The sequence below is a fragment of the Cucumis sativus genome, chromosome 2 (genome assembly GCF_000004075.3).
Source record: "Cucumis sativus cultivar 9930 chromosome 2, Cucumber_9930_V3, whole genome shotgun sequence".
Classification (NCBI taxonomy): Eukaryota; Viridiplantae; Streptophyta; class Magnoliopsida; order Cucurbitales; family Cucurbitaceae; genus Cucumis; species Cucumis sativus.
The window spans coordinates 14,412,603-14,434,628 of NC_026656.2; the positions used below are offsets into that span (position 1 = coordinate 14,412,603).

The window sequence follows — 22,026 nt, forward strand, 5'->3', positions numbered from 1 at the left end:
TATCTTTGCCTCTGCTCACGTTTGGGCTAGGAAGAGAATTTTTTTATATCATCCCACGGCTAATGAGGGGATGTTCCAAGAGTCATTAATAGAGCTATTTTGTACAGTGGATAGTACAAACAATCTGGGAACTCGAAGACATAAAGGGCCATTTGTATTCCAATTTATAAGGAACGTTTTTTGATATAAAAAAATGATTTAAAGTTACATACAAATATAACAAAATTTTACTTTACTATCATATAAACATGTATAACTTAAATATCAATAGATATATATTTGAGTCTATATATAATCTTAATGAGTTAGTAGAAACTAATTTTTTTTTTTATATTTATAAATTTTTTCATTTAAAACATTTAAATTTATGGTTTTTCAAAACAAAAATAAATAAATTAATGAAGAAAAGAGAGGATATATTGCCAGAAATAAATAATTATGTTTTATTTTTTAATATTGAAAAATAATGCTCTTAGAATTCCTAAAGAAATGATGATTATGCAATTAGAGAATAAAGCATATACGTTTCCACCTTTTCTTGGCGTGCTGGAAAGATGAAAACAACATATTAAACCCTACACAAACTTCAAGGTGTGAAGTACATGAATCCAAGGATTTCTTAATTAGTATCCAAACTTCATCTTCTTGCAGTTAAGAATGGATCAATATATATAACTAGAATTCGATGCTGATAATGAATGCATACTTAGCTCCATTTGCAATCGGAAAAAGTATATATAAAATGACTTGGATTAATGTGAGTTTGATTTTTCTGATTCTCTGGGTTTTCTGGACACCTAGACTGGTATCCATGGCAATGGATTACTCTCTAGGATCTAGTTGTTCCAGTGACATACAAGACAGGTACCAGAAATGGATGGATAAATACGGTCGACAATACAAGAGCAGAGAAGAATGGGAGCGGAGATTCACAATTTATCAAGCGAATGTTCAATACATTGACAATTTCAATTCTATGAATCATTCACATACTCTGGCTGAAAATAACTTTGCAGATCTCACAAATGAGGAGTTTAAGGCAACTTACTTAGGGTATAAAACCGTTTCGATTCCTGATACATGCTTCAGATATGGAAATATGGTTAATCTGCCTACTAATGTTGATTGGAGACAGGAAGGTGCAGTTACTCCGATAAAGAATCAAGGCCAATGTGGTATGAACTTGTAATACTCTCATTCATTCAAATTATCAGAAATACGTTGAACATGTTCTTTTTACGTCTGATTATAAGTTTTTTTTTTCCTATTCCTAACAAGTACCCTAAACCCTACCTTCTATCCATTGTAAGTCATTTCATCGTATTTGGAAAAACTTACCAATCTTGAATTTTCGACACAGGGAGCTGTTGGGCATTCTCTGCAGTAGCAGCAGTCGAAGGCATCAACAAAATAAAAGCAGGAAAATTGATATCTCTTTCAGAACAAGAGCTTGTAGACTGCGATGTGACCTCGGGGAACCAGGGATGTAATGGTGGTTACATGTACAAAGCATTTGAGTTCATCAAGAGAACTGGACTAACTACAGAAATAGAATATCCATACCAAGGAGCAGAATCTGCATGCAACGAACAAAAAGAGAAATACCAATTTGTGTCAATAAGTGGATATGAAAAAGTACCGGTCAACGACGAGAAAAGCTTAAAAGCAGCAGTTGCTAACCAGCCAGTCTCTGTAGCAATTGATGCAGAGGGAAACAATTTTCAGTTCTATTCTGGTGGAATCTTCTCAGGCAATTGTGGAAACCAACTGAATCATGGAGTGGCAATAGTTGGGTATGGGGAAACTAGCAATCAAGCTTATTGGCTTGTCAAGAATTCATGGGGCACTGATTGGGGTGAATCAGGTTACATAAGAATGAAGCGTGATTCAACTGACAGGCAAGGTACTTGTGGCATAGCTATGATGGCTAGCTACCCCACCAAAGACTGAGCATACTTCCTGATGTTAATTGAACTTGTCTACCTTCAGAGGTGAAAAAATTAAATTTGCCATGCAAATTTTTATGTCTACTAAAGATGCAATAAGAATTAGTAAAAGGTTATTATGTATAAGCAATAAAAGTCAAAAGAAAATGAAGGATTCAAGTACAATAAAATTTAAACATATTCAAGGAGTATTTATCGTGAAAAATTCTTCTCTAAATCTTCTCCACATGCCATTTGGATTCTATATATATATATATTTAAGAATAAGATATAAATAATTTATGGTATCTATAAGACCCCAGCTCTACCAATCTGTGTCTTACAGCAGAAGCAAGTTCCACTTCCCCAATGACAGTAAGCCCCTCAACATCCTTTTGCCTAACCTTGATAATATGGTGTATAAACTCTCGGTCTCTCATCCCCATTCGTCACCTTCCCTGCTAAAATATACCCACGACACTCTAGACAACCTTCAACAAGAAGCTCATAGCTCTTAAATCCAACATCGTGACTATCACTCTAACAGCTCAATGATCTCAACTGCTCTTCTTACCTCTCGGTTTGCTCGTAACGCAGCCACAACGTTAATAATTGTTCTTTATCCTAGCGTCAAAATAGGCTGACGCGGACTAATAAAAGTCTTTCGATTAGTAAAACTACCATATTTTTGTCAATAGTTTGCCAACCACTTATTTCTATCGTTTCTTTCCCTCCTACCCTATTTTTATTTTTGTTGTTAATTTTCAAAAACACTATATATATATTTAAATAGTTCACAAAAATGGGTTAAAAGGCAATTTCAATGTTGAAGACCCAAATATTAGCTAGGGCACACTATTTAAAAATAAGAAAATTTGAGCTTTCTGCCTCTTTTCTTTCTTTTGCTTTTTTAGTTTTTCTCTTTCTTTTAGCCCATTTAATAAAGGCTATAATGAATGACTATTAAAAGGTTGTTTAATTTTGTAGTGTAATAGCCATGAGACGGAGCCAAAGCTGCTAAAAACATAGATAGATTTCATGAGATAAGGCCAAAGCTGCTAAAGCATAGATAAATTTGTTCTTTATCTCTAGAGATGTGACAAAAAAGAACAACATTCACAAAATTGTTCATAAAAATAATATTCTCAACTACGATCACATTTTAAATTGAATATTAAATTCCACGAAATCTAATAAATTGAAGTCCAAACTTTAAAATCTTCCTGCAAAGCTCAACTAAACATGAATTGTTGAATTAAAAAAAAAAGAAAAAGAAAAGACGTATTAAAGGAAATTTATCATCATTGATCTCAACAAATAGACTAATTTGACAAAGTCATTTATCTCTACAAATTTGATCATCCTCATATATATATTTTTTTCTACCCTCACATTGGTTGTTTTCAAAATTAAAACTCAAATTCTCAACTTGATTTTATCTTTTTGTATTAGTTACCTCGAATCATGTAAAACTCATATTACTTTTTCTTTAAACCACTTGTTTTTACCATTTACAAGAACTTATTTCAACAGGTTGTATTTACTCGAGAAATTAGTAAATACAAAACTAAAAATTGAGACACATACGCCATATATATTAAAATTCATCATCAAGAACAACCTATTAAGACTGTAACAACAAAAGTTTAGAGATTAAACTTGTAACTCAATCTACTATAAATTATTTATTTAATTATGAATCACTCACAACAACATTAATCATTAATGAATCCCACATTAGAACACAACACCTTTTAATGCTTGAACTTATTTTGATGATGAGAGACAAGAACACAAAAACGCATAAGTGATCATCATAGGGTTAGGCAGTACTGAGTCTTAATTTTCTTTCTTGATGAAGCAATTTTGCAAACTTGGTGAGAGCATCCCCATTGCTACCTTCTCCATCAACACTCTCAAATTTTCCTGTTTCTAAATTAACCCTTGAAACTGGTTTCTTTAGTAGATCCTCTCCAATCTTCACAAGCTGTAGTAAATTTTCTGGAGTTGCTATATCCACTAATGCAGCATTCCCAGTTAATGAGTCCTCCTGTGTTCGATCATATATACATAAATCTTTCATCAATATTCTTCCCTTTTCAAATCAAAATCATTATGAATTGGCTTTGAGACAAAAGTTGGAAAGTAGTTAAGTTAATTACCTGAATTCGAAGATAGTTTTGTTGAACATTTGAGGATTGAAAAAGAGTGGAAACATGGTAATCAACCATATCAGAACTAGCATCAGAAAAAAAGTCGATAATTGGGGTTGAACCACTTTGAAAAATCCAACTAACAGCTCCCCATTTTGATGCTTGTGTTGCATTAAATTTCTCTTCATGTTTACCCAATCCAGTCCCTAGAGATAGAACAAGCATCCTTCTTGTATCATTTGCTTTTACTCTTGAGTTTTGATGATGAATTGCTATCTCCCTATTTACGTGTGTTATGGCTGCCATTGTCTGTCAAATTTAATTAATTAGCTATATCATTTTTAATTAATTTAGAAATTAAATAATAATCATCATTCTTGTTATGCTAAAATAGAGATACACTCACTGCATCTTTTACCCATTTATAACACTATCATCAATATAAAAAATTTGGAATAAAAGAAAACAAATATCCCACTAAAATATATAACAAGAGGAGTTTAGAAAGAAAAAAAATATTTTTATGGAAAATATGTACTATTTTTTTTTTATTAGTTTTTTAAGAGGAAAATTGTCTGAATAGTAAAATATTAAAATTATTTATAGAATATAGAAAAAGAAAAGAAAGAAAACTTTAATGCATTAATAAGAATTTAAATTTTGTTATATTAGGTAGATAATTACAATATTTGGCTATTTTTTAAAACGTCTCTTTGTTTGTTTTCTTACAAATTTTTTATGAAGAATTCTCATCTTTTATCCTAACTATAAACACTTGAATTTTTAAACAATTTTTAAGAATAATGACAATTTTTTTAAAAAAAATAACTGCATTGATAATTAAATTTATAGCAACCTTCCTCGTAAATTAATTGCAAATATATAGTAATATAATCTATCACGATTAGATTTCGAGAACTAAATCTAAATTTTGACATATTTTTTATTTATTTTATATTCACATATAGTCTTGAAAAATTAACATCCTTATTATGATAACAGAGACCATCTAATTAGAGTAAACATGTTTACTATAGGTATCACACATGGGACTATAGGATAGTGGCCTAAATTGGAAGAAAACAAATCAATTTGTCATATTAAAACAAAATAAGGAAAATTAGCAAAAGACAACAAAAACTTAATTTGACATTTTGTAGAATAGAGAAAAACAAAATATTATTTTTTTAATAAAAAAAATGTATATAATATAATGATGAATGAGCAACTTGATTGGTTGGGAATTGAAGCCTCCTAGGCCCTTATTCTTTTGTTATTATTACAATTATTAATTGAAGCCAAAATTCCAATCTCCATAATATATATCCCATCTAAACCTCAATTTGGAAGCATTGTATACTCATAATTGTCCATACATATTTGTTAACTAAGCAACTTTAAATTACAAATATAAGCTTCCTACTTTATACTCAAATTTAATTATACCCTTCCAAGTTTTTGAAACCTTCCACCTTAGTTATGGATTTATCATTTCCTTACGTTATTTGTGTGGTAATTCTACTTTATTTATTCCTCTCTAGCTAATAAAATTGTTTGTATCGACTCTTTATTATTTTACGTTTTTTCGTCTAATTTTTAAAATAAAATGAACTCACTGGATTATTAACTGCAACGGCACCATCAATGAGGTCGAAAGTGCGAGTGGCATTTGTAACGTCGTCCTTAGTTTCAAAGAAATGGGGTGGCAAGAACGTGGGCGCTGCCGAGGTCCCCAAGCACACATCCGCCAGCCTTGGATTCTTCAATGCACTTATTTTTGCCTGCAAAATTCACACCCCTACTTATTTTTTTAAATTTATTTTTTACAAAAAAAGTTAATTTAGAATTTGTGAAGTAAAATTTTTAAATGATTGATTACTAAAACAACCTCTAATTAAATTTTTTAAACTTAGTAGTTTGTTATTGAAATTGGAATTAGTTCAAACTTAGGATAGTAGAAATTGAATCCTATGTGATAACCACAAACTTACTCAATTGTTACCGTCCGATATTAGTACTTGTATAGATTGAAAAGGGTCAAGGTTTACAAGTAAGAGTTTGAGAATATACTCTTTAAGTACCAGTACTATATTATAAGGGTGACTCTTTAAAACTTACATCATTAGTGGTGAAGATGACAGGTTGAAGAATCTTGATATCAAAAGCTGGAATCACAACATTTGTCAATGTTTGTTTCAGAGTTAAATCTCCCACCAAATCATTCACCACTCTTCTCAGCTCCTTCCCATCATACTTGGGCCCTACGGCTTGTCCAACCAAATTGAAGACTCCACTAAGAAAATGGCTTCAAATAAACAAACCACAAAATCAAGCTCAACTCCCTTAACAAACCTGCTAAAATATGTCTCTAAAACAACACTAACAACCCACCTTCTTTGAGGAAAAATCTTTGGAGTCTCTTTCATGTAAAACTCTGAAATCTTGTTCGCTGCAAACAACGGTCGATTGTTGTTGTTCTTGTCTGGAGCTGTAAGCATAGCTGTTACTAATCCTCCTGTACTTGTCCCCGCAATTACATCGAAGTAATCTGCTAATCTCACTTCTGGATCATCCATTTCCTAACAAAGTCAACTCAAATTAAAATCATACGTGTGTTCCAACAATGGAGAATGTAAAGTTTTGCTCGTTTGTTCACCTGAAGTTTGGATTCTAGAAAAGCAAGGATGGTTCCGGGGATGATGCCTCTGACGCCGCCTCCGTCTATGCTTAGAATTGTTATGAGCTCCCCTTTATCAAAATTAGGATTCATCTTTTCGTTCCTTTTTTTTTTTCTTTATGGAATGTGTTGTGGGAGAGGTTTGTGTTATGAGGGTTATATGGATGAGTTTTTCAATTTTAAGCTTATGGAAGGGAATGGGAGTCTGGAAGTTGGTGATATTTAAGATGCTAAGTATTTATTCCTTTAGTCAAAATTGGTGACTATAGTTGGATAATAATCAATACTGTAATAAATAATGGATAGATGAGTCCAATTTTTTCTAGGCCATCAATCTCTTTCAAGAGGTCTACCTTCTTTTTCAAGTTTAATTGAAAATTTAGATCTACTCAAGTTTTGAACTCAAGTACTTATTTGTTCTAATCATATGTTTAATAAAAATGTATTTAGATATGACAGCTTAAAAAACCAGCTTCCATTAAGAAACAAATGTTTGAATAATCACATCTATTGTCATTAAAAAAAAATACTTAAATTGATGAAAGGGATGTAACAAGATAAGTAGCTAAATTTAAATACCGATCTTAAAGTAACTAAATTAAATGTCGAGTTTGTATTGTAAAATTAGCTAAACGAGAAAAAATGAGATCAAAAATTCTTTAACTAAAAATGTGATCAAGTCATGTTTCTAGTCTGTCTAAAACTTTGTCTACCTTTTGTTGATCTAAAATGGCCTTTTTAACATTTTTTCTCCAAATTGCAAAGTTTTTTTTGTATCAACATATTTAATTTTAAATCTCACGCACACGTAAGTATCTTAAAATTTCAACATAAATATATATTAGATGAATGTGAGTATGGTTGAATTTATCAAAGGAGCTCCTTGCTCCTTTCAAATAATAATGTCGTCACACACATGCACGTATGCACACATACACTACAAAGTTGTAAGATGGGTTAAGTTGAGGAAAAAGAGGGAGTCTCACACTTAAGAAATCCTATTAATACATATAGTTTAGAGAAGCATTATCGTGGAAGTGAAAGAATTTCAAACTTAAGGGATTGAAATTGAATAGGAAAGATGTACATGAGAAACTAGAGAGACAATCTATCAATAATAAACCGTTTGTTATAATTGTTAAATTTGTTATATAGCGTTGTTTCTTTCAATCAAAACACAATTTTCAAGACGTGAGTGATAAATATTGTATGAAATTGAGTTACCAATCTTTGTATCTCACTATCTCTACTGTTATATTTTGATAACACGTTATTCGTACTTTGACTATACTTTGCCTTAGATTCATTTTGATTTTTTCAATTTTAATATATAATATTATCACATTTAATTCTTAATATTGTATAATATGTGTAAGCTAAGAACTCCTGTTGGATGCAAATTGATACGTTAGAAATCTATAGACACAAAAATTGAGAATCTACAAACGTATTAGGTATTTTAATTGGAAAGTTTAACCTAAGAACTATGATACCCAAACTTCAAACTTTATGTAAATTTGTGTGTCAGTGAAGTTTTGAATTCGCTATTGCTCACAAGTTACTCTTCAAACACTTCAACAAAAGCTTAAAAATTAAGAAATTGAGAGCAAAGTAGAACGACTACAAGAGGAGAATAAGAGAAAAAAAAGAATCCTAACTCCCAAACTCTCTCATGAAACTTCTTACAAACAAACAAATTGAAAGAAAAAAATTAGTAAGTAAATATCCAAATATGTATGTTTGAGATCCTTAACCAAACCTTCAAACAACGAGTCCCCAACATCATTTCTATTTTCTACACTAACAAGATATAATACTAAAAAACAAAGTTCGAAATGATGATTTTGTTTATGAAAGAAAAAATATTCGAGAAACAGTCAAGATTTTAAAATTAAGGCCTTAAAGTGTTCGTATGAAATTGAAAGGATAGATGTGGTGTGTGAAGGGCAGTGAAGGGGTCAAAATTTATGAGCCGTGGCCTAAACAAAGACTAATTGATCAATTAATGTCATTATATAATAAGCTTTTTTCTTTTTCTCATTACTACAATTAATTTATGGGTCATCTACCTACCAATGAACGTCAAATCTCAATTAAATATTTATGAACGTCAAGTCTCAATTAAATATTTTTGTCAAAATAAATCTAGAAGCTTTTCATAACTATGAAGGTATTAAAATCATAACTATTTATATTTTCATTCATACATTCATATTTACATGTTTCTATAGATTCAATATCAAAACGATTATGAATCAATATTTATTGCATTATTAGAAATTTTTTAAATAAACCGCAAACAAGTAAACATCCAAATACTACTAATATAAATATATAAGAAAAAATATCAACTAATTGTATCAAACTAATTATCAATTTAACCATAATTTTTTTTATAAATATGTCTATTTAACCTATAAACTACTTAGAAGTTCCATTGGTAGGGAAGGCTTCCTCGGTTAAATGTTGGGACAATATCACTGACAAAATCTACAAAAAGCTTAATAGCTGAAAATACACTTATATATCTAAAGGAGGAAAAATTACCCTTATTAACTCAACTCTTGCCAGCCTCCCTACATATCAGCTATCTATCTTTAAAGCTCCAAACAGTGTATTCATAACTATTGAAAAGAATTTGATAAATTTTCTTTGAAAGAACACAAATGAGGAAAATCACATTCATCTCTTGAGATGGCCTATAATCACTTCTGCAAAGGATAAAGGTGGATTGGGAATCACAATATAGAGTTATGGATACGAACTTTGCTCTCATGTGTAAATGGTTGTAGAGATTTTTTTTATAAACAAGCGCCATTGTGAAAACGATTGATTCTTGCAAAATATGATCAAGCCTACATTGGTGACACTCCAACAAAAGGTAAATTCTGTAGCCTTAAAGCTCCTTGGAGATCTATCACCAAAGGATTGGACTGATTCCTAACTCATATTCAATGAAAGTTAACAATCGAGAAAGCCTCTCTTTCTAGAAAGAGGCTTGGAATGAAAAGAGCCATCTTTGTTTATATAGACCGAGGCTATTTGCTCTTCCTAAGACACAAGGGGGCAGTGTAAAGGATATGTTGGAACCCAGCTGATTAAGATTGGGAGCTCCTACCTAGAAGAAATTCTAGAAGATTTGAGATCCAACAGTTGGAATAAGCTAAAAACTCACCTAGCTGCCCCTGTCACAGTCGTGGTCCTGATACTCCAATATGAAAGCTGAACTCAAATGGCCATTTTAGCATTGCCTTGATAAAAAAAACCATACACACAGTTGAAAACAAAGAGATGAATCTAACATTGACCCGAGTATAGTAAAAAATCTATGGAAGTCGGATATCTCTAAAAAGTTTAAATTCTTTGTTTGATGGTCTCTGCTACATGAGTGCATCAATACAGCTGACAAACTTCAAAGAAGACTGCCAAAATGAAGCCTCAGCTCAAATTGGTGCATTCTTGCAAAGAGAGCTCGGAAAGTATTAATCACATTTTTCATATCTTGCAAATTTGCAAAAAAAAGCTTTGGAAAAAAGTTGAACTTTTGATTAAGTGGAGTAACAACAACCACAACTTATGTGTAAGGTGCTATGTTTCATCAAGCAAAAAAAAAAAAAAAAAACATACAGAAAGGGCACTTTAAATTTCAACATCATTGCTATGGTCATCTGGTCCATTTGGCTTGAAAGGAATAATATAATCTTCAAAAACCATGAAAAATCCTTTGTGGATATTTGAGAAGACATTCAACCTCTCACTCGATATCGGGCTAGCAGATCTCTTTTTATCAACTATAGTGTTAGTTCTATTGCTTTAAATATTCATGTTTTTGTCTAACAACTTGTGGTTCTTATTTGGACTTATCTCTAGTCCACTTTTTTTTTTATTTCACTCTTACTGTACAATATTATTCTATATTATTAATGAAGTGAAAATGACGAGGGTGATAAAAAGGTGTCCACCCAGTAGAGATATCTCAGTGCACCTACTAACTCATCCGTATTTTTTTAAAAAAATAAATAAAATAAACATCTCTTTAATCTTTAAAAATTATCATAATAAGTTATTAAACTCTAAATTTTGTGTCCAATAATAAATTCATGAATTTTTGAACGGTGTTTAATGAGTTATTCTTTGGGGAAATCCAAACCTAAAAAACTCGTGTGTTTTGTGAGTTTTTTTTTAACACAATTAAAATATGGTTATTGTGATCAAATTTTTGCATTAGATGTTTAGACATTAAACATTAAAGTTATGATAATTATGATGAATTGACTAATGGTAAATATAGAGGAATGGGGTTCATAGAAAACAAAAGCAGTAATGTGTTATAGAGTTAAGCAGGTTGATTTTCAAAACATGATCTAGTTTCTGAAAACATTAGTAAAAATAGATAATAAAAAAATTTATAAGACCAAGGCCCTTTTAGGTAACTAATCTACTCTTTATTTTTTAATTTTTAAAATTAAGTCTATTTTTAGTTTAATTTTCTTATACCATCTATTGGGTATGCACGAGTTGAATTCTTGTCAAAGTTTCAAAAATAAAAATAACTTAATAAAAACTAACATCTTCAATTTAGTTTTCAAAAGTTTCTTTTATTTTTGAAAATATTGATAGAAGTAAATAGCAAAACAAAAGCTAACATGAGCTTAGTTCAACTGACACCTGTATGATTTTTCTGTTGACAAGAGGTTTTAGGTTCAAATCGAATTTGGAATTACAAGTTCGACTTGAAGTTTAAAGTTGGACTAAAAATTCACCTATGGTTATTTAAAAATTTCAAATCATTGTAAAACATGAAAATATATTTAATTAGTTTTGGAAAAAAAAATAAGGTCACATTTTGATAATCATTTTATTTACTTCTAAAAATTAAATCTATTTTCTCACGTTTTCTTATCGTGGTATTGCATTTTTGTTAGGTATAAGAGTTGCGTTGACTTTTTAAAGTATAGTAAAAGTAGAGATAACACCCATGAAATTTAAAGATAATAGAGATATTGGTAAACTTAACTTTTAAAATCTAAAAAAGAAAACAAATTTTGTATGAAATAACGTTGAAATAGTTACTAAACAAAATTCAAATGATTATCAAACGAGACCTTAATTTTTTAAATGTCAATTTTCATCCCACTTTTGAACATGCATAACACGCATCTAAATACTTTTTGGAATACTTTTTGGAGCTATTCCCTTATCACAAAACTGAAATATGTATGTACATATAAAATAAATAAAGCTAACATATCAACTCATTAAGCAATTTTAATTAAAAAAAAAAAAGAACAAAAATGGATTCTTCAACTATTTATTTATATGTAGCCTTTCCCATAAAACTAAAATATATATTGTTAGATAAATAACATTCTTAAAAAAAAATTAGAATATACACGTGATAGAATTTGAACACAACAATTTCACATTATTTCCTTGAGACGATTTTAATACTTACTTCTGTATTTAAATTTAATTTCTTGAGTAATTATTCTTCCGAAAAGAGAGAACAAACTTTTTTTTTTTTATGGAAGCAACAACCCTGTCCATAAGATCCAAATGAAACTGTGTGAAAATAAATTGAATTTTAAAGACTCTAATAAAGAAAAGAAAAGAAAGTTATTTATCATTTTGTATCCGCAAGTCCACGAGATAGTTTTCATTTCGTCACGTTTTGTATTCATGGTTATGGTAAAGGACATATATCCTTTCATTAAAGGGTTGTATTTTGTCCTTTACAACGAAGAACACATCCAACTTGAACATATCCTTACGTAGTTAATGTGAAGGTGCGTGTGAGAGTGGGAGAAAATGCATGTGAGCTTTGTACCAAAGAAGAAAGGTTACATTGAAATGATTGATGGTCTTTTGGATGAGATGATGATGAAATTTACACACATTTGATTTCAAACCTCAAAATCTTTGGTCAAATCCAATTTAGGTTTAATTTATCCAATAATTTAATAGTATATCAATGCATGGTGTGAGGAGTTTGAATGTAGAACCTTCTAAACCTCTTGTTTTTTAATACAACAGTTAAATCACTGCTTGAATCCAAAAACTTAAATTGGAGGAGAAAAGAGGGTGAGAGAGAGAAATGAAAAAAAATAAAGAAATTTCAATTTATTTTATTTTAAAAAAGATATCCAAAACAATTATAAGAGTTAATAGGAGTGACAAAGAAACACTATTATGGGTGTAATATTGAATTAAAAACTTTTATTACTCAAACTCAATTTTAATCGTTGAGAATCCTATATTAGAAAAATCAAGATCTCGTATGTCTTATAAAATAAATAAAATATTCCTTCCGTAGATTTGTTTTGAAATAGAATTTTCTATAAGAATTTTATACTATCCAATATGATATCAGAAAACTATAGAATTTAAGAAAGTATAATATGTTCAAATAAAAAGAAATCGGGATCCAAATTTGATAAAAAATGATGAACAAAAAAGATGCATCATATAATATTTTACTATTTTTATTAAAGAAATAAGGAAGTTAATTAATTCATTCTTTATGTTAGTAAACACACAACACTAAAATTTAAAAAAAGAGACTAAAAAACTTCATTTAAAAAAAAAATCATCTTCAATCTTGAGAGTTTCAAATCTTAAAATCATCAAATTAAATAAAATAGAATTGACTCGAAATGTGTGAAAAGTTGAAAAAGTTTGGTATAATTTATATATTAAATTTGTATCATATTAATTATTAAATGTTTGCATTCTAATTAAATCTTAATATATAACGATAAATTAAATAACGAGAGTGTAATAATAACCCGACAACCCAAAAAATGATTAATTAAAAAATTAAGAAAAGAAAACCTAAAGCTCAATTTTCTCTCCAGCTCCACGATACTACCTTATTTTCCATCTCCACTAAAATCTAACCTAAAACCACGACAACCATGACCACGACGAACGAGGATGGCAGCGATGAACAACGACGACTGATGGTGACCTTCGGCGACGACCGACGTCTGACGGTGACCCACTCCTACGAGGCTCGTGAACAGTAGAGATTTAGTAAATAAATATTGATGCAAATGAGAATAAGAATAGTGTTTCATGTATAAGGTATTGAATAAGTAGTTTCCGTGTGAAATGGTTTTGAAGATGAAAAGGGTTTACAAGCAACAACATCTAACAACTTAAAAAAGGCTTTTCTTTCTTTGTTTTATTAAGAACCCAAGACTAGTTTGGTGTGATGTTAAAATCCACGTGTTGTTCACCGATTTTCTTCCGATAAAATTTGCTTCTATGTAGCCCATATCTTTTAGTAACCTGATCATCCCTTCATTTGATGCCCTTTCATTATGGCTCTTTCCTATCACTTTTTCTAACTTTTAACTTGACAAGGCAAATATGTGTTTCTACGTGGATCTTTGCTATAAAAAAGGGTAAGTTCTTATATTGGAAACCTTACGAAGAAATTACTATTATTTATTTTTTATTATTTTGTATTTATGACCATAACTGCACATCATACCCTGCATATGCATTTTCTTAAATGAAAATATAATATGCTTGAACAGCTAGCTTCATCAATTGAAACATAATTCTTGAGTTGTCATGCAGTCTAATATTGAAACTCTTGCTCTTTTCTACATGCAGGAAAACATTTATTAAGGACATGTTATGAAAGAATCCAAAGCATAGAGTAAATGTTAGCTTTTCCTCATATTTATATTTTACAAACTTTAAGATTTTTCATATTAGATATAGAGCTAGCTAGAACAATATCTTCATATGGTAGAAGTTTGAATTATTATAATTAAGTATGCAATGGCTAACTATATGTATTGTCCAATGATATATGCAATTTGTTAAAATATTAGTTCTTTGATGGAAAAAGTTCGGGTTGATTCAATTGTTTAATTAATATACATAGTTTAGCAACTTTGTGTAATCTCAAAGGCTTTACTTGTATGTGTGTGAATGGACTTCAAAACAGGTGCAATATAATTATATGAATATTTCAAATTAAACAATTTTTCATTTGGCAGAAAAAAAAATGTTAACATGCAAAACGTGTCAAGAATAAACAAATTTTGCTTGACGCGTAAAAACTGTCAAACAAAAAACTCCTTTATTCTTGACATTGGATTATTTGATGTGTAAAAAGTGTCAAGTAATCTCATATACTTAATGTTTTTTAACCTATCAAGTAAAATTATCGTATTTGACGTTTAAAAACTGTCAAGTAAACTTTCATTATTCTTGACATTAGATTACTTGATGCATGAAAAAGCGTAAAGTAAACAAGTACTTGATAGGTAAAAAGAGTCAAGTATTGCCAGTTATGTAGTAGTGACTTTCTATTTCATCGTCTTCGATCGTCTCTCCTTCTCAATCTTTATTGTGTTGTTGTCGGCGTTTCATTGTGTTACTGTCGACGTTCCCTCGGTCTTTTTAGGACTATAAAACAATACAACTCAACAACTCCATCCAATCCAACCTATATTTTACAGGTAAGGTCGTTGGAAATATTATTTGGGTTATTCGAGTTGTCAACTCAAAAATATAGATTGGATTGAAAATTATGTCCTCATCCTAACTCAACCTGTTTACACTCAGTTAACTCAACTTTTCATTTATTTTATATTAAAATGGCAGTATAGCGGTAATTAATTAAAAATAGAAAAGGATAAAGTTGTCTATAGATTATAGATATTTATGAGAACGGGGAAAACGTGAGAAAATTTGATAGACCAAACTCTACAAAAATGGACGGCCAAAACTTAATTAATCAATAACTTTATGTACTCAGTTCTTATCATCACTTTACATTTCCCATTTCATTTTCTTGGCCTTCATTCCATTTTTCATTAAATCATCAATTTTGTCTTTTAGAATTTTAAATTGGTGTTTACTTTTTTTATTCATAAATTTTTAATTTTTTAATTTGGACCTACATGTTCATTTCAATTTTAAACATAAATATATATATATATATATATATATATATATATATCTTTGGTAATTGTGTCTAATAAAACATTAAATTTATACATTTTGAGGAATTCCTCGACCTTTTCCACATATATTATATTTAAATTCACACATATGGATTAAATAGAAATTTGAAATGTTAGATTATATAAAATAAAATTGTATATCCAAGAGAAGATTGAATATATTAACTAGGAATTGTTAGAAAAAAAAGTACGATTTGAATACTTTATTAAAACTGATTAGATACAAAATTAAGAGTGTAATAATGACTTATTATATATTTTGAAAAAATGCATAAACAAAATATTGCATAAAGTGATATTAAACTTTAACGTAAAATTATTATTATTATTATTTTTATCTCCATCCCTCCAAATAATTATTTTTTTCCCTTCCTCTTTCCCACATGTTTAAAACCCTATATTTATTGTCGTCCTTCCATCCTGATCTCCTCCACATGTTTATTATATGTTTTTTTCCTCTTTCACTCCAAATATTTTTGGTATTTAGATTGACTTTTCAAACCTTAGCATTTTAAAATTGAGAAATTTTAATAAAATTTCTAATGAATGGTTGTGTTGAAGAAGAAGGGTGTACATTGACAGAATTGACAGGATAAGTTGGCTGCTGTCGTTGATCAGAAGAGTTATGATTTTTTTGCCTGATAGCTCAAGGTTGTTCACATTGGATTGGTGCCTTCACGATTCTCAATTCCACTGTCTAGATTGAGAGCTGAAAATCAAATAATTCCTTATTGGCCTTTTTGTCTTGAGTTGATCTGCCATGCCATGCATGCCATTGTTAACTCTTAAATGTCTCCTCAGTTTTAGAGTTTAGAGCCACAAGGTTAAGCTCCTTCTGGGTTGCATGAACTATATAGTTGTACTTTAAAAAACATACACTTAGTTATTATTGTATCGTGTGTTAATAATAATAATAATAAATAAATAAATAAACTATGAAAACACATAAAGCACATAGAACACATTAAACTTTGGTAATCAAGTTCAATGATACAACATCTACATGGAGGAGGCTTTTAGTTCAATTGAAAAAGATCATTTTATAAAGACCGAAGAGGATCACAAGTACATAACTTATCAAGAATCAACTATCTCAAATCATATGACTTTTACAAGATAAATGATTAGACTCCCCTAAATCACTTAATGTGTGAACAAAGAATTTGATCTAGACTGCTTCCCCTAGATCATATGCTTCATGCTTCACCCTTGTGTCTCAATGTGCAAATTCTCCGTGTAAGAGACTCCTAATAATAATCTTTAATGTTAGGCTTTCCTAACTTGCACAAATCTTCTCAACCAAGTGACTCACAGTGCCACAAGCAAAGTGTGTGACACCACACAAATTGATCAGCACATACATTAAAAAAACTGTCTCAACACATAAATATTGATGCACGTTTGCCCACACTTCTATCTTTCAAACCACAACATTACCACACGGCCACAAGCTTATATTTTCACACGTAACAAAAACAAAAACCAATTATTCTCTCAATTTATTAATAAATATTAACCAATTTAAGAGAAAATATATTAACAACCACAGACAATATAATAGCTTTATTAAACCAAAATATCTTTATTAATAAATATGAATCATATATTTATTAATAAATATAAACTTGCATACTAACCAAATCTTAAATGATAACTACATATCTTAATTATTAATAAAAAATATTATTTATATATTTATTAATAGAATACAGAAAATTAAACTCCAATTTTGTCTTTAATAAAATAAAACAACCAACCTTAATAACAGTACCAAACAAGACAATGGAAAATAAAAGCAACAGAAATTACAGCATAAATTAAAATCAGTCTTACAATAATCTTCTCTAAGACCAATTACCAAAACCCACCGTCAATAATGACTAAAATGGTTGAAATCAGGGACAAATAAATTGGTGATCAATTAATATTGACCAAGATGGAGAAGCGATAAATAATGATCAACGACACACTTGATCAATAGTCATCGTCCAACGATCAATTCAAGTATAGAGACTAAAATTATACTATATTATAACTATAATAGGGTATAAATTATAGTTTACTAAACTCAAATAATTAATTTGGTAAGATGAACAATCAATCATGACGTTTATTTATTTCTAAATATTGGAACATATTTAAATATGAAGCAAATTTTAGATAAGCATGCAAGTGGGTAAGATATTGTTATTTTTGGATCTGGAGATAAAATATTTGGAGCATGTGAAACATAACAAATAAAAGAAAATTAGTTCAGAGTTTTTTTTGGTTATAAAAGACTCTTCTTTGGGGACACATAATCCCAGACAACTCAAATTGCAAAAGCAACATAGTATTCTCTTTTTCTCTCCTTCCTCATAGACCCATCCTTTCGATTTACACATAAACAGTATGGCAGATAAATTAGCTACATTTGAGAAGGGAAAGAAGATAACAATTTTAAGTATAGATGGTGGTGGCATTAGAGGCATCATTCCCGGAACTATTCTAGCTTTTCTCGAGTCTAAACTTCAGGTAATAATAATATATATATACTTATATAGTACTTTATTTTTCTTTCAAAACTAAAGGTTGACTTGAAAGTATCACTCGTCTATACTAAAACTTTTTACGAATTTGTAAGAAATGTTTTGGTTTTTATTGATTGGACGAACGATTTGGTTAGGAATTGGATGGACCAGATGCAAGAATAGCAGATTACTTTGATGTAATTGCTGGTACAAGCACAGGTGGTTTGGTTACTTCCATGCTTACAGCTCCTAACGAGAATAATCGACCTTTGTACGCTGCAAAAGATTTAACCCGCTTCTACATCGAACATGGACCAAAAATCTTCCCTCAACGAAAGTGAGTAGTTTTCTTTTCTCTTTTCAATTTGCAAAAGCTTTCCTGGATAAGAAATGAGTTATTATAGCCTCCTAAATTTTATATAATTGTGTTATAATAACTTGTATTTGTGGTGTAAATTACTTTCGTTTAAATATTATTTACTGTAGCAAGAGATATGTAGTTATTATAATCTCGTCGTTTTCGTTTGCTGATATTGATGTTTTTGTGTGAAAGCAGTTATTTCTTAAGTTCAGTGGTGAATATGTTTGGAAAAGTTATGGGCCCAAAGTACGATGGCAAATACTTGAGATCATTGATAAACAGATTGCTTGGAGATATAACACTTAAGGAAACACTAACGCAAGTCATTATTCCTGCTTTTGACATTAAGCTTCTTCAACCTGTGATTTTCAGCACACTCGATGTATGAAAATTTAATTAAAAACGATTTGATAAACAGTTTATATTCCTTTAATTTTTTTCAATAATAAATAAATTGGAGGAATTAATTATTCAGGCAAAATGGGATGCGTTAAAGAATCCAAAACTGGCTGATGTTTGTATCAGTACCTCCGCCGCTCCCACTTTCTTACCTGGCCATGAATTTCAAACTAAGGACTCTAAGGGAAATACTCGTAACTTCGATATGGTTGATGGTGGAGTTGCTGCAAATAATCCAGTAAGATCGACCTTCCTTCCCCATATTAGATAATTAGTTAAATTTGTCTCTTTACTCATAAAGCTTAATTTGTTAAATTTGTCTTTTTACTCATAAAGCTTAAGCTTCTGGATTGAGTTATTTGTGATTTAAGACTCGTTTTGGTGGATGTATAACTAATAATATATATATGTGTGTGTGATGGTTGATTGTTTAGACATTGGCTGCATTGACTCATGTGACAAAAGAGATGAGCATCTTGAGAAAAAGAAGTGAACTTCTGAAAATAAAACCAATGGAATCAAAAAGGATGTTGATCCTTTCTTTGGGAACTGGTGTGGCTAAAAATGATGAGAAGTATAGTGCAGCTATGGCTTCCAAATGGGGTATGCTTGGTTGGATCTATCATAGAGGAGCAACACCAATTGTTGATATTTTTAGTGATGCAAGTGCAGATATGGTGGATTATCATATTTCTAGCGTCTTCCAATCTGAACATAATGATAGAAATTATCTTCGTATTCAGGTATACAATAATTTTAAATTATGATCTTCGTTAATTATAACTAAATCAAATCAGCATGTTTTTGATAAGGATATTGTGTGATATCTGGAAACAGGATGACACATTGAGTGGTGATGTTTCGTCCGTGGATATTGCAACCCAACAAAACTTATTAAAGCTCATTGAGGTTGGAGAGAGTTTACTGAAGAAACCATTATCAAGGGTAAATTTGGAATCTGGAAAGTTTGAGGCACTTGATGGAGAAGGAACTAATGAAAAAGCACTTGCAGAATTTGCTCAAATGTTGTCTGATGAGAGGAAACTACGATTGAGCCCTTGAGGCTATCTAATTCCCATTTCATCAATTTATGCTTCTTTCATGTTTTCATCTTCAACCCCCCTTTTTTTTCTGTCTTCCATAGATACGTCACTTCTTTTAAGCCTTTCATACTTTAGTCCAGTAAATTGTAAAAATACTTGTAATAATTTTTTTACACCCTGTTGTTGTTTTATTTTTCTCTTTTGTATTTCACCCTTTCTAGTTTTAATCGATTCTATATATTGTTGGCGTGGTTTCCTAGAAACTTTCGTAGAATGTACATAAATGTGGACAAAATAAGTAAAGGACAAGTGAATATGAATTTCTGTTGAGTTCTAGACCTAGTTTGGTACACAGAGCCCTGCCAATCCAGCTAGATGGATAACAACACTCTGTTGTGGGCAAAAATGTTTTAATTTTAACAATTTAAAACACTTTTTACACAAGTCCACACATAAAGGTTTTAATATACAACGCTTAGTTGTAAATCACTTTTTAGTTTCTTTTTTCAAATTATTTAATGTCGGTTTAAAACCAATATTAATGGCCTTTTGTGTTGGTTGACAACCGACATTTATGCTAGCGTTATTAAAGGTCTTTAATGTCGTTTCTAGTTTGATGTCAGTTTAAAACGACATTAAAGGCCTCATTAATGTCGGTTTAATAGAACAATTTTGAAAAAGAAAAAAAAGGTCACATGTCCATAGGCCACAATGTGAAATATAAAAAATATCTCAATCAACACACAATTAATTGGTTACATGAACACGAGTAATCTTCTTCTAGACGATCGTGTAGTTAATTTTAAACAATGGAAAAATAGTCTTCAAATTTAAATGATTAGACGATAAACTATAAATGATGGCGAGACAATTTCATACATAAACGATCACAAAAGAAGAAGAATAAGAAGTAAAGAAGTGCACAACTCGTCCCACAATATTAATATTCAAAACCAACAACGATACATGAAATTTATAAAAAATAATTGTACATAATGAGTTTTTCTTATTTTGTTATACGAACCATAAATATTTAGGGTTTTGTTACATTTATCTAAACTATCATTATACTTAATTTTAATTTTCAATAATTAAAGAGCTATTTTAAATAATAATAATGTATTAAAACTATTTGCAAAATTTATGGAACTATATGTTCTATAAATATAATTTTATTTTTATGGCTCTCTATAACAATTTTTCAAACTAAAAGTTCACCTGATGGAGCATAAAAAAATTTAATCTATTTATAGAATATTGCAAAATCAATCAAATTCTATACAACACATTAAAATTTGACGATTCGTTTTTAAATATTTATTTTTACTTTATTTTATAAATATTTTCAATTTTTTAATTCATTTCTCCAAAGAGAATCTAAAATTATATATTATTAAATGACTTCCCTCTTCCCTTGGTTGAAGGAAAATATGAAACATATCTATTAAATGTGTGAGTTTGAGTTATATTATTGAATCTGGGATTGCCTAAGATCAATCAAATTTGTGTAATAAATCTCTCACTAATCGAGGAGGCAATAAAGGAACACATAATAGAATTAGTGAAAAATATACCTTTAAAGATTACAAAGCTTCAATATTACATTAACTATACCTTTAAAGAAACAACCGAACAAGAAAAGAGAAATAATAGAATTAGTGAACTACATTTATAAAAGCAAATTTTTAATATAAGTTTATTATTGATCATTTTAAAATTTTAGTATATTTTTATAAATATTGAGATTTTTGTCCTTTTTTTTAAAATTCTTTTTATATGGAAATATGTTGTTGGGATTCAAATATTTGAAACCTATATTTTAGGAATGTAGATTTGTATTTGTTAATGAATAATTTGGAGAAGATACATTCGTAAAAATAAATATACATCTACAAGTGTGTGTATATACATAGTTGCGATTAGTGGTTGACGATGATAGGTTTCGATTCAATCCTATTGAAGGTATGGTTGTTG

At 29.8% G+C, this 22,026-nt stretch overlaps 3 protein-coding genes across 3 annotated transcripts; 2 read left to right on the forward strand and 1 right to left on the reverse strand.

Moving 5' to 3' along the window:
* Positions 1-688: 688 nt before the first annotated feature.
* On the forward strand, positions 689-2,137 carry LOC101214903 (ervatamin-B). The gene is made up of 2 exons (XM_004148024.3): positions 689-1,175; positions 1,361-2,137. The coding sequence occupies exons 1-2, from the start codon at positions 695-697 to the stop codon at positions 1,948-1,950; spliced, it is 1,071 nt and encodes a 356-aa protein (XP_004148072.2). The 5' UTR covers positions 689-694; the 3' UTR covers positions 1,951-2,137.
* A 1,362-nt stretch (positions 2,138-3,499) lies between these two features.
* LOC101215139 (patatin-like protein 2) lies at positions 3,500-6,954 on the reverse strand. The gene is made up of 6 exons (XM_004148025.3): positions 6,735-6,954; positions 6,470-6,657; positions 6,197-6,383; positions 5,695-5,859; positions 4,088-4,387; positions 3,500-3,975 (listed from the first exon to the last, which is right to left on the reverse strand). The coding sequence occupies exons 1-6, from the start codon at positions 6,846-6,848 to the stop codon at positions 3,748-3,750; spliced, it is 1,182 nt and encodes a 393-aa protein (XP_004148073.1). The 5' UTR covers positions 6,849-6,954; the 3' UTR covers positions 3,500-3,747.
* An 11,072-nt stretch (positions 6,955-18,026) lies between these two features.
* LOC101215385 (patatin-like protein 2) lies at positions 18,027-20,382 on the forward strand. Its single transcript, XM_031881051.1, has 6 exons — positions 18,027-18,253; positions 18,405-18,586; positions 18,806-18,992; positions 19,086-19,247; positions 19,444-19,752; positions 19,847-20,382. The coding sequence occupies exons 1-6, from the start codon at positions 18,131-18,133 to the stop codon at positions 20,069-20,071; spliced, it is 1,188 nt and encodes a 395-aa protein (XP_031736911.1). The 5' UTR covers positions 18,027-18,130; the 3' UTR covers positions 20,072-20,382.
* Positions 20,383-22,026: the final 1,644 nt, after the last annotated feature.

Excerpts from the sequence above, each read along its gene's own strand:
- LOC101214903 (XM_004148024.3), top strand. The coding sequence starts at position 695 with ATGAATGCATACTTAGCTCCATTTGCAATCGGAAAAAGTATATATAAA. Across the intron at positions 1,176-1,360 it reads AAAGAATCAAGGCCAATGTG|GGAGCTGTTGGGCATTCTCT; the intron begins GTATGAACTTGT and ends TTTTCGACACAG.
- LOC101215139 (XM_004148025.3), bottom strand. The coding sequence starts at position 6,848 with ATGAATCCTAATTTTGATAAAGGGGAGCTCATAACAATTCTAAGCATA. Across the intron at positions 6,658-6,734 it reads TTCTAGAATCCAAACTTCAG|GAAATGGATGATCCAGAAGT; the intron begins GTGAACAAACGA and ends TGACTTTGTTAG. Across the intron at positions 5,860-6,196 it reads TCATCTTCACCACTAATGAT|GCAAAAATAAGTGCATTGAA; the intron begins GTAAGTTTTAAA and ends TGAATTTTGCAG.
- LOC101215385 (XM_031881051.1), top strand. The coding sequence starts at position 18,131 with ATGGCAGATAAATTAGCTACATTTGAGAAGGGAAAGAAGATAACAATT. Across the intron at positions 19,248-19,443 it reads GAGTTGCTGCAAATAATCCA|ACATTGGCTGCATTGACTCA; the intron begins GTAAGATCGACC and ends TTGATTGTTTAG. Across the intron at positions 19,753-19,846 it reads GAAATTATCTTCGTATTCAG|GATGACACATTGAGTGGTGA; the intron begins GTATACAATAAT and ends ATCTGGAAACAG.